The 12,014-nt window shown below is 41.7% G+C and overlaps 1 protein-coding gene across 4 annotated transcripts in view; it reads left to right on the plus strand.

The window, feature by feature from the left end:
• The window catches only part of ADGRB3 (adhesion G protein-coupled receptor B3), an 894,978-nt gene that overhangs the window by 370,088 nt on the left and 512,876 nt on the right, over positions 1 to 12,014 (plus strand). For all 4 annotated transcript variants that reach the window (XM_070795670.1, XM_070795669.1, XM_070795668.1 and 1 more), the window contains 2 exons: positions 11,094 to 11,258; positions 11,731 to 11,895. In XM_070795670.1, the coding sequence (XP_070651771.1) occupies positions 11,094 to 11,258; positions 11,731 to 11,895 (330 nt within the window). The remainder of the gene's footprint in view (positions 1 to 11,093; positions 11,259 to 11,730; positions 11,896 to 12,014) is intronic.

A 12,014-nucleotide genomic window follows, 5' to 3' on the forward strand; every position in this document is an offset into this window, starting at 1 on the left:
TCAAGATGAGAAAATAGACTGAAGCATAGTATTTTCATTAACATGTATCATAGTCACTGGGAACTATATTCAATATCCTTGAATAAACCATAATGGAAAAGAATATAATAAAGTATGTATATCTGTGTATAACTGAATCACTTTGGTGTAAGAAGAAATTAGCACAACAGTTAAATCAATTGTGCTTCAATAAAAATTTTAAAGTTATAAAGTAAAATAAAATATATCATAGGAACTAACTCCCTGCATATGGGAGACAGATTTTTCTTCCAAGTGAACACAACTGCAGAAGGAAGCTTATATAACAAAGTAAAACCCAGGAATCTAACAATTTAAACATGGTAATTTTAATTTTTCTGTGTCCAGAAAATGTCTCATGTGTCACATTACTGAAAAAAAATACTTTGTGTCTGCAGAGTGGCTCTGTTTTATAAGGAAGTACTGCTGTGAAGGTAGGACTGGCTGATCTTAGCATCTTCCCACATTTAAAATATGGCCTCCCATTCTCCATCCTTAGATGCCTCTGTGCAATGGTTCACAGGTGATAGGCATTTGGAGTTTTTAAATTGAAAAATGACAATGAAAAAGCCCAACTGCAAATGCTGATGATAGAAATGAAGAGAAAATGAAAAGCCCAAGAAAATGTTGGCTCTTCACAGAAGAAATTATGCCTTATAATGTGATGTCAAATGGTGTTCCATGAAAGAAAAAATAAGAAGAAAAGAGGGAGGGAGGAAATTTGGGAGAGACAACTTTAAACAAAGTTTATTCAATGCAGGATTCCCTGGGTTATGTCTATAATGGCACTGCAGGTTCAACATGTTCCAGATAAACATTTTTATTTCAGGGCTATATGCCTGCTGACCTGTTTGAAAGTTCCTCTAACCCAGTTCAGTAACAGGTCCTACCATTGACCCCTGTCTGGGCTGTAGTCTAGTCCACTAACATCTGCCACACCAATTCCTGCCCCTGTGCAACCCAGTCTGCACAAATCCACAAAATAGAAGGGCTCAAATATGAATGACGCCACGTCTCTTCACAACTATCAAGTCCTCTCGTGGCGTTTCAGCTTTTTGGTCCTGTACCTGCTGGACCCCCCAAGATCTGTCTTCTGTTGCCCTCAGGACCCACCTCCTGCTGTGTCGCCCTCTTCATGAGCCCCAGACTCATCTCTTTCCTGAAATGCACAAAGCCTTCCTGCCCCCAACCCCACCTTGGGTGGAGCCCTCCATGGAGCTCAGGTCTCTGGCTCCTCCTAGTGATGGGAACTCAGCTCTTCTGTGGTCATTCTGCCTTCAGAACTCTTCCGGATGAGACTGTTGTTTCTCCTTTGTTTCCTTGTTTACCGTCATCTGTCTCCACCACAGCCGCTCAGACTGTGGGTTACAGGAGGGCAGAGCGTAGTGCGTCTTCATCAGCACAGTTGTCCATGAGTCTAGGAGAAGGAGGCCAGTCACAGTGTGGATTCTTTTTTTTTTTTTTTTTTGGTCCAACTTTTTTTTTTTTTTTTTTAAACTTTACATAATTGTATTAGTTTTGCCAAATATCGAAATGAATCCGCCACAGGTATACATGTGTTCCCCATCCTGAACCCTCCTCCCTCCTCCCTCCCCACACCATCCCTCTGGGTCGTCCCAGTGCACTAGCCCCAAGCATCCAGTATTGTGCACAGTGTGGATTCTAAGGAGGGCATCCACAGCCTGCAAGATCAGTTTTGGAATGTCTGCATGCATGCCTGCGTGCTAAGTCGCTTCAGGCATGTCTGACTCTATGCGACCCCGTGGACTGCAGTCCACCAGGCTCCTCTGTCCATAGGATTCTGCAGGCAAGAATACTAGAGTAGGTTCCCATTTCCTTCTCCAGGGGATCCGCCCCATCCAGGGATTGAACCCAGGCCACTGTGTCTCCTGCATTGGCAGGTGGATTTTGGACCATGAGTGCCAGCTTGGAAGCCTGTTTTGGATTGTTTCAGTTCAGTTCAGTTGCTCAGTCGTGTCTGACTCTTTGCAACCCAATGAATCTCAGCACGCCAGGCCTTCCTGTCCATCACCAACCCCGGAGTTCACCCAGACTCATGTGCATCGAGTTGGTGATACCATCCAGCCATCTCATCCTCTATTGTCCCCTTCTCCTCCTGCCCCCAATCCCTCCCAGCATCAGAGTCTTTTCCAATGAGTCAACTCTTCGCATGAGGTGGCCAAAGTATTGGAGTTTCAGCCTCAGCATCAGCCCTTCCAATGAACACCCAGGACTGGTCTCCTTTAGGGTGGACTGGGTGGATCTCCTTGCAGTCCAAGGGACTCGCAAGAATCTTCTCCAGCACCGCAGTTCAAAAGCATCAATTCTTTGGTGCTCAGCTTTCTCCACAGTCCAACTCTCACATCCATACATGACCACTGGAAAAACCATAGCCTTGACTAGACAGACCTTAGTGGGCAAAGTAATGTCTCTGCTTTTGAATATGCTATCTAGGTTGGTCATAACTTTCCTTCCAAGGAGTAAGTGTCTTTTAATTTCTTTGCTGCAATCACCATCTGCAGTGATTTTGGAGCCCCAAAAAATAAAGTCTGACTCTGTTTCCACTGTTTCCCCATCCATTTCCCATGAAGTGATGCGACCGGATGCCATGATCTTCGTTTTCTGAATGTTGAGCTTTAAGCCAACTTTTTCACTCTCCACTTTCACTTTCATCAAGAGGCTTTTTAGTTCCTCTTCACTTTCTGCCATAAGGGTGGTGTCATCTGCATATCTGAGGTTATTGATATTTCTCCCAGCAATCTTGATTCCAGCTTGTGTTTCTTCCAGCCCAGCGTTTCTCATGATGTACTCTGCATATAAATTAAATAAGCAGGATGACAATATGCAGCCTTGACGTACTCCTTTTCCTGTTTGGAACCAGTCTGTTGGATTATTTACATTTCCCCAAATCATCAGGAAGACTTTTCTGACAGAACGACAAGATCCTAATTAGGTTGCAATAGGCACAGATTTTTGAGAAGGAAATGGCAACCCACTCCAGTGTTCTTGCCTGGAGAATCCTGTGGGCAGGGGAAAATGATGGGCTGCTGTCCATGGGGTCACACAGAGTTGGACATGACTGAAGCGACTTGCAGCAGCAGCAGCAAGCACAGATTTCTAGAAAGAAAGCTTTGAGGTGTTTTCACACTCATGGGTTTGCAGAGTCTGGGGTTGTCCCTGTAAGTGTGTAGGACAGTCCCACCTGAGTAGGTGGAGATGGGGTGGGGAGTGCTTTGATGGTCTCTGGTCTGAGCTCGCCCGGGTGAAGAGCAAACCTAAATGCAGCTGGGAGAGGCAGCATCAGCCCTGCTTCGGATTCTCCAGCAAGCATCAGATAAGAAGAAAAAAGTCTCTTCGTGGCTTGTGTGGTACTTAGCTAAGTGGTTATGAAACAAAAACCTAAGGTGTATCATATGATAATTGGTTTTCAAGTATCTCACCATTTATCCCTGAAGTGTAATGTACAGGTCGGATTGGGAAATGCTTAAATGTCCAAAACAGAGCTCTTAATTTCCACCTCTCAGAAACCAACTTTTTTTTTTCATTTAGTGAAATAACACTACCATTTCAGAAAGACGTTTCTTTTTTTCTTCTTGGTTCAGATATTTTCATGATATTGTGATACTCTTTTCTTAAAAAAAAGTTTTATTGGAGTATAGTTGATTTAGTTTACTTCAGGAGTACAGCAAGTAGTTCAGTTATATGTACATATGTACCAGTGTTTTTTCAGATTCTTCCGTCTTGTCCGTTATTATTGTGGTTGTTGTTTCCTCACTAAGTCATGCCCAACTCTTTTGTGACCCTGTGAACTGTAGCCTGCCAGGCTCCTCTGACCATGGGATTTCCCAGGCAAGAAAACTGAAGCAGGTTGCCATTTCCTACTCCAGGACATCTTCCTGACCCAGAGAACTAACCCACATTGTGTCTCGTGTCTCCTGCATTGGCAGACAGATTCATACCACTGTGCCACCAGGAGAGTATAGTTTCCTTTGCTATACAGTAGGTACTTCTTGCTTATCTGTTTTATATATAATAGTTCAGTTCAGTCGCTCAGTCGTGTCTGACTCTTTGCGACCCCATGAATCCCAGCACGCCAGGCCTCCCTGTCCATCACCAACTCCCGGAGTTCACTCAGACTCACGTCCATCGAGTCAGTGATGCCATCCAGCCATCTCATCCTCTGTCGTCCCCTTCTCCTCCTGCCCCCAATCCCTCCCAGCATCAGAGTCTTTTCCAAGGAGTCAACTCTTCCCATGAGGTGGCCAAAGTAGTGGAGTTTCAGCTTTAGCATCATTCCTTCCAAAGATATCTCAGGGCTAATCTCCTTCAGAATGGACTGGTTGGATCTCCTTGCAGTCCAAGGGACTCTCAAGAGTCTTCTCCAACACCACAGTTCAAAAGCATCAATTCTTCGGCGCTCAGCTTTCTTTATAGTCCAACTCTCACATCCATACATGACCACAGGAAAAACCATAGCTTTGCCTATATGGACCTTTATCAGCAAAGTCATGTCTCTGCTTTTTAACACACTGACTAGGTTTGTCATTGCTTTTCTTCCAAGGAGTTTGTGTCTTTAATGGCTGCAATCACCATCTGCAGTGATTTTGGAGGACAAGAAAATAAATAAAGTCTGTCACTGTTTGCATTGTTTCCCCATCTATTTGCCGTGAAGTGATAGGACTGGATTCCAGATTCCATGATCTTCATTTTTTGAATGCTGAATTTTAAGCCAGCTTTTTCACTCTCTTCTTTTACCTTCATCAAGGGGTTCTTTAGTTCCTCTTCACTTTCTGCCATAAGGGTGGTGTCATCTGCATATGTGAGGTTATTGATATTTCTCCCGCCAATCTTGATTCCAACTTGTGCTTCATCCATCCTGGCATTTTGCATGATGTACTCTACATATAAGGTAAATGAGCAGGGTGACAATATAAGCCTTGACATACTTCTTTCCCAATTTTGAACCAGTCCATTTTTCCATGTACAGTTGTAATTGTTGCTTCTTGACCTGCACACAGGAGACAGGTAAGGTGGTCTGGTATTCCTATCTCTAAGAAATTCCTCAGTTTGTTGTGATCTACACAGTCAAAGATTTTAGCATTGTGAATGAAGCAGATTTTTTTTTTTTAATTCTCTAGCTTTTTTGGTGATCCAACAGATATTTGCAATTTGATCTCTGGTTCCTCTTCCTTTTCTAAATCTAGCTTGTACATCTAGAAGTTCTCAATTCAAATACTGTTTAAGCCTAACTTGAAGGATTTTGAGCATTCCTTTGCTAGCCAGTGAAATGGGTGCAATTGTGCAGTAGTTTAAACATTCTTTGGCATTGCCCTTCTTTGGAATTGGAATGAAAAGTGACCTTTTCCGCCACCTTAGAACATAATCAATGATTTTTTTTTTTAATTCCAAGATGACAAAATAAATGTTCCACACTTGACACTAAAAGAAATTCTTTTGTATACAATTGGTCAATTATCTAATTCTTTAAATTAAATTCACATACCCCTCTCTTTCTAACTTCTTAATTGTCCATTTTCCCACTGGAAATGGGAATTTGACTTAACACACTATATAACACATTAAGGGAATATTGGTCTTTTCTTCTTTTTAAGAAAGTATATAATCAGTTACTTTGTCACAGCCATTCTGTCATAATGGACAGGGAATATTCACAAAAAGAGACTTCTAGTTCTCAGTGTAAAATAAAACATCGAAAACTTACACTTGATACATTTTCATTATTATTTGTTTTCTGTAACTGACTTATAAACAAAACTTCCTGTAAAGTGTATGTTTTGCTGATGTTTATAGTGGTGTCAAAGTTCAAAATTCCCTCAAATATCTAATTTAACTCGTTCTTGAACTCCAGCCACAACATAAAATGTGTACTTTTACAGAAAGACTGAGATAATATTACAAATGTATGGATTAAAAATGTTTAAAAAAAATTTTACAATGATTATGCAGTCTTTCAGAAAAACTTCTCATGAGCAAAACACTTCACAAATAATCTGTTTTTCTAATACGTCTAATATGTCTTCAGCAAGATACTTTCTCTCCTCACCCATAATATAGCCCCCTGCTGAATTATCTACTCTTTGTCTATCTCACTCATTCCTAAATGTACATCTTCTTAGCTGTAGACACTTACCCTCTCTTCTTTGTAGTGAGTGTACAACTGTTACATTCCTAAAAACTACTAAATTTTTTACTTTAAAGCAGAATTCTTAAGGATAGCAGATATTCCTTTATTCTAGTCACTTAGCACTAAACTGATTGGTATCACTTAATTCATCTTTGTTTCTGTGTTGCTTTCTGAATGTTCTCAGTAAGTTGAATACCTGTACATTTTTTGGCCAAATAGGTGGTATCTACAGTGCAGGTATGAATCTTATTTTTTAAAAACCTCTCTCCTCTGAATGCAGACTTAATAAGTGTTATCTTAGAAAAGCAAACTTCTGAAATGGAAAACACACTCATCTTCAAAGCCAGCATCTAGAGGAAATGGATTCACTAGACTTCTTTTTTGTCTGGCAAATGGATTATATAGTCAATAAGACTGTGTCAGGTGCTAAAAGTGAGATGCTTAATGACATGAATGGGATGATTAAATTGGCCTTTTATGATTTTTTAAATCACACAGTACCACTAGATACATATTAAATAACTTTCTTTTTAATAGCTCCCTGCACAATCTGAAATTAGGTTGAAAGTACTCATTCCTATTCTGCCAGGGTGGGTCTTCACAGAAGCATTAGTTTATAACTTCGGATTTATGAAATAGATGAAAAGCAATGGAATGACATTGGAAAAAAGTGGACAGTAATATCCTGGTGCATTTTTAACACTTATATGCTAGTTATTGCCTTCAGGTAAATATTTTGCCTGGTTCCTTTGCTCACTTTTCATTTGTGGCCTATGGGATTATACCTTTATGAACGCTTCTCCTTTGTCTAAACCATCCAAATCTTACCATAGTAGTCTAACACAGTTACCCCCTAGTAGATGTGATGAGTTTTCTGAGTGTTTTTATTGTTGTGTTAAATTGGTATTGCTTTTCATTATTTATTTACTTATTTGTGTGCATAGAGTAATTCCTTTGGTGAGTTCTAAAAGATTTTTGAGGGGTTGGAATTCAAATTCTAGTATTTCTTGTAACACCTATCAGTGTCTGGTGACTGAAAGATTCTCAGTAGTCATTTGAATTAGTGAATAAATAAATGCATCTCAATTTGAACTTCCAAAGAAAGGCTCAGCCATCTGTATTCTATCCCAGCCTGGACACCTGGGTAGTCCCCTTGGCCCTCTCTCTGCTCAGGGCCCTTCCCTCGCGTCCCTGATCTCCCCAGGATGCCACCCTGGCAGGTTTCCTCCTCCAGCTCAGACCCTCCTCTGCTTTCCTGCACCAGATACGATCCGAGTCCCGTTGAAATTCTCCAATGGCTGCTTAACGATCGGAGCAAAGAGCTAAAATCCTTAACATGGTTACAAAAAGTTTGAAATCTGGCCCCTGTCTCTTCCCTGACCTCCCTGGTAGTTATTCACCTGGCTGTCTGGGTGATGCTCACAATGCCCCTTATTCAGTCCCGCCTAGCACCTCTGTATCTTCATGGAATAAGCGCTTTCTTAGGGACTTCCTATTATCCTTCAAGTGCACTTGAAAACTTGCTTTGTCAGGGAAGACTCCCAAGACCCTGAAAACTCTTGTCTCACTCTGTCTTGAAATCATCCTTTGCAGCAATGCTATAGAATTAACTTATATGGCATGTAACTAACTGTTCAACTTGTTCTGGGGAGTCCTTTTCTAAAATATGAGCTCTGTAATTATCATTATTTATTATATTCATTGCTACCTGTCCCCATCTCCAAAATCAAGGTCTTGTCTTTTTAAGTGGTCAATAAATATATTTGAAGAAATAAATCAATAAATGAAATAATAGACACATAAAAGTAAATAGAAATGAAGAATGAGGTAATAGTTGTTTTGAGGGTAATAGCATCTAATTGGATTCATGTAGAGTGTCTTGGTTGGCCTTCATCTTCAAGGTTGGTTTCACCTTCTATAGGCACACCTCAGAAATATCACAGGTTCAGTTCGAGATCACCTCAATAAAGGGAATATCACAATCAAGTAAGTCATACCAATTTTTTGGTTCCCCAGTGCACCTAAAAATTATGTTTACATTATACTGTATTCTCTTAAGTGTGTCATAATAACATTATGTCTTAAAAACAATGTACGTACCTTAATTTTAAAATACTTTATTGCTAAAAAATGCCAACCACCATCTGAGCCTTCAGGAAATTGTAATCTTTTTGTTGGTAGAGGGTCTTGCCCACATGTTGGTGGCTCCTGACTGGTCAAGGTGGTTGTTGTTGAGGGCTCAGATGGAAGTGGATTTCTTAAAATGAGACAGAAAAGTTCCCACGTTGGCTGATTCTTCATTTCATGAAATATTTTTCTGTAGCATGTAATCCTGTTTGATAGCATTTTGCCTATAATAAAACTACATTCAAGATTGATGTCAGTCCTCTCAAACTTCTATTCTGCTTTATCAACTTCGTTTATGTCATATTCTAAATCCTTTGTTGTCATTCAATAATCTTCACAGCATCTTCACCAGGAGTAGATTCCACTTCAAGAAACTTTCTTTACTTATATATAACAACTAGTTCCTCAACCCTGCAAATTTTATCATGAAATTGCAGTAATTCAGTCACATCTTGGGAGAAGGCAATGGAAACCCACTCCAGTATTCTTGCCTGGAAAATCCCATGGACAGAGGAGCCTGGTAGGCTGCAGTCCATGGGGTCGCTAAGAGTTGGACATGACTGAGCGACTTCCCTTTCACTTTTCACTTTCATGCATTGGAGAAGGAAATGGAAACCCGCTCCAGTGTTCTTGCCTGGAGAATCCCAGGGACAGGGGAGCCTAATGGGCTGCCGTCTATGGGGTCGCACAGAGTCGGACACGGCTGAAGCAACTTAGCAGTAGCAGCAGCAGTCACATCTTAATGCTCCCCGTATAATTCCAATTCTCTTGCTGTTTCCACATCTGCAGTTACTTCCTCCACTTAAGTCTCAAACCCCTTCAAGTCAATGAAGATTGCAGTCAGTTTCCTGTAAACTTCTGTTAGTGTTTGGAGCACTTCCTGTGAATCATGAATATTCTTAATGGCATCTAGAATCGTGAATCCTTTCCAGAAGGTTTCTTCTTCACTGCCCAGATCCATCAGAGGAATCACTATATCTGGTGCCTATAGGCTTACAAAATGTGTTTCTTAAATAATAGGACTTAAAGGTCAAAATATCTCCTTGATCTCCATCCATAAGAATGGACATTATGTTAGCGGGCATGAAAAAGCAACATTAGTCTCATTGTCTCCATCAGAGTTCTTGGGTAACCAAGTGCATTGTCAATAAGCAGTAATGTTTTGAAAAAAATTCTTTTTTCTGAGCAGTAGGTCAACAGTGGGCTTAAAATATTCAGTAAACCATGTTGTAAACAGATGTCCTGTCATGCAGGCTTTGTTGTTCCATTAATAGAACACAGAGAGAGAAGATTTAGCATACTTTAAGGGCCCTAGGATTTTCAGAATGGTGAATGAGAACTGGCTTCAAGTTTAAAGCTACATTAGCCCCTAACAAGAGTGTCAGCATGTCCTTTGAAGTATTGAATCTGGGCATTTACTTCTCCTCTCCAAATATGAAAGTCTTAGACAGCATCTTCTTCCAGTCAAAGGCTATTTGTATACAGTGAAAATCTGTTGTTTAGGGTAGCCACCCTCATGAATTATCTGAGCCACATCTTCTGGATAACTAGCTTCAGCTTCTACATCAGCACTTGTTGCTGCACCTTGCACTTTGATGTTAGGGAGACAGCTTCTTTACTTCAACTTCATGAGCCCGTCTCTGCCGGCTTCAGACTTTTCATCTGCAGCTTCCTCACCTCTCTCAGCCCTCATAGAATGGAAGGGAGTTTGGGCTTCCCTGGTGGCTCAGAGGGTAAAGTGTCTGCCTGCAATGTGGGAGACCTGGGTTCAATCCCAGGATCGGGACGATCCCCTGGAGAAGGAAATGGCAACCCACTCCAGTACTCTCGCCTGGAAAATTCCATGGACAAAGGAGCCTGGTAGGCTACAGTCCAAGGGGTCACAGAGAGTCAGACACGACTGGGCAACTTCACTTCAGGGCCCTGTTATGTCTGGATGAGACTTCTGCATATGGGAATGGTATGGTGGTGTGGATCTTCTCTCCAGACCGGTCAAACTTTCTCTGTATAAGCAGGAAGGCTTTGTTCATTCCAGTGTGCACAAGAGTAGCACATTTAATTTCCTTTAAGAGTTTCCTTTACATCCGCAACTTGGCTGACTGTCACGAGGTCTGACTTTTGGCCTGCCTCAGCTTTCAACACACCTTCCTTACTGAGCTTATTAATTTCTGGGATTTGATTTCAAGTGAGAAATGTATGACTCTTCCTTTCACTTGAATGCTTAGAGGCCTTTGAAAGTGAAAGTGAAGTCACTCAGTCGTGTCCAACTCTTTGCGACCCCGTGGACTGTAGCCTACCAGGCTCCTCCGTCCATGGGATCCTCCAGGCAAGAGTACTGGAGTGGGTTGCCATTTCCTTCTGCAAATTGGCCTGATTTCATTACTGTTGGGTCTCAGAGAATAGGGAGACTCAAAGAGAGGGAGAGAGATGAGGGATCAGCTGCCGGGTGGAGCAGTCAGAACACATTCAAAACACTTATCTGTTGAGTTCCCTGTCTTGTATGTGCCTGGTGCCCCAAGGCAGTGACAACATTCACATCAAAGATCACTGATCATAGACCACCATAACAAATATAATAATCATAAAAAGTTTGAATTATTGTCAGAGTTACTAAAAATGTGGCACAGGAAGCAAATGTCGTTGGAAAAAGGGCACTGATACACTTGCTGTACACAAGGTCACTAAAGAATTTAATTTGTCACAAGTGCAGCATCTGAAAAATGCAGTAAAGACCTGTGTCTACTTTGTGTACAGCCTTGTCTCCTGGAAACCTCCTCATACCATCTCTGCTTCTGCCTTGCAGTCGATGGACAGTGGCAGGAGTGGAGCTCCTGGAGCCAGTGCTCGGCGACCTGCTCGAATGGGACCCAGCAGAGGAGCCGGCTGTGCACTGCAGCTGCACACGGGGGCTCGGAGTGCAGGGGGCCTTGGGCAGAGAGCAGAGAGTGTTACAACCCCGAGTGCACAGGTGAGGCCTGAGGATTGCATTTTAAGGATGCCTGCCATTAAGTTCTGTGACAGAGCCATGCAGGACAGTCATGGGATAAACGATCATTATACATTTCTACTCAATGAAGCCAATTGTACCAAAACTCATTCTACTGTATGTTGTATTAAGAAGGCAACAAAATTCAGCAGCTTCTTAAATTAGATGAAATTAATTAGATTATACTAAATATTGATGTAAATCGATGAAGTCTAGAGCTGCACTTGTACTCTTTTAAAACTCAGTGTCCATTTGTCCAGATCCTGACAAACCTATAGAAGCTTCTGTTCATCACAGTGCTCTAAATTTGGCCAGAAAGTCAAATATTTGTGTATACGTTATTTGTGGTGGTAGACTAATGAAAACTGAACAATCGTGGTCCTCAGATTTTTGAATACCTAAAGCGGTTAGCACTGCACTTCTGCTGTTGACCATGGTGGTGTGTTTCTTTCAGCCAATGGGCAGTGGAATCAATGGGGTCATTGGAGTGGCTGCTCCAGGTCCTGTGATGGAGGCTGGGAGAGAAGGATGAGGACCTGCCAGGGCGCGGCCGTGACCGGGCAGCCTTGCGAAGGGACAGGCGAGGAAGTGCGAAGATGCAGTGAGCAGCGCTGTCCTGGTGAGTGCGCTCAGTGTCCCCGGGGACATACACTGGTCCCTCAAAAAAAAAAAAAAAAAGATGAAAAATATTGCCGTTGGTTAAAGATAATGTTTCCTCAGTTAAAGTATTGGTGTTGA

The sequence above is a fragment of the Bos indicus genome, chromosome 9, assembly GCF_029378745.1.
Source record: "Bos indicus isolate NIAB-ARS_2022 breed Sahiwal x Tharparkar chromosome 9, NIAB-ARS_B.indTharparkar_mat_pri_1.0, whole genome shotgun sequence".
Taxonomy (NCBI): Eukaryota; Metazoa; Chordata; class Mammalia; order Artiodactyla; family Bovidae; genus Bos; species Bos indicus.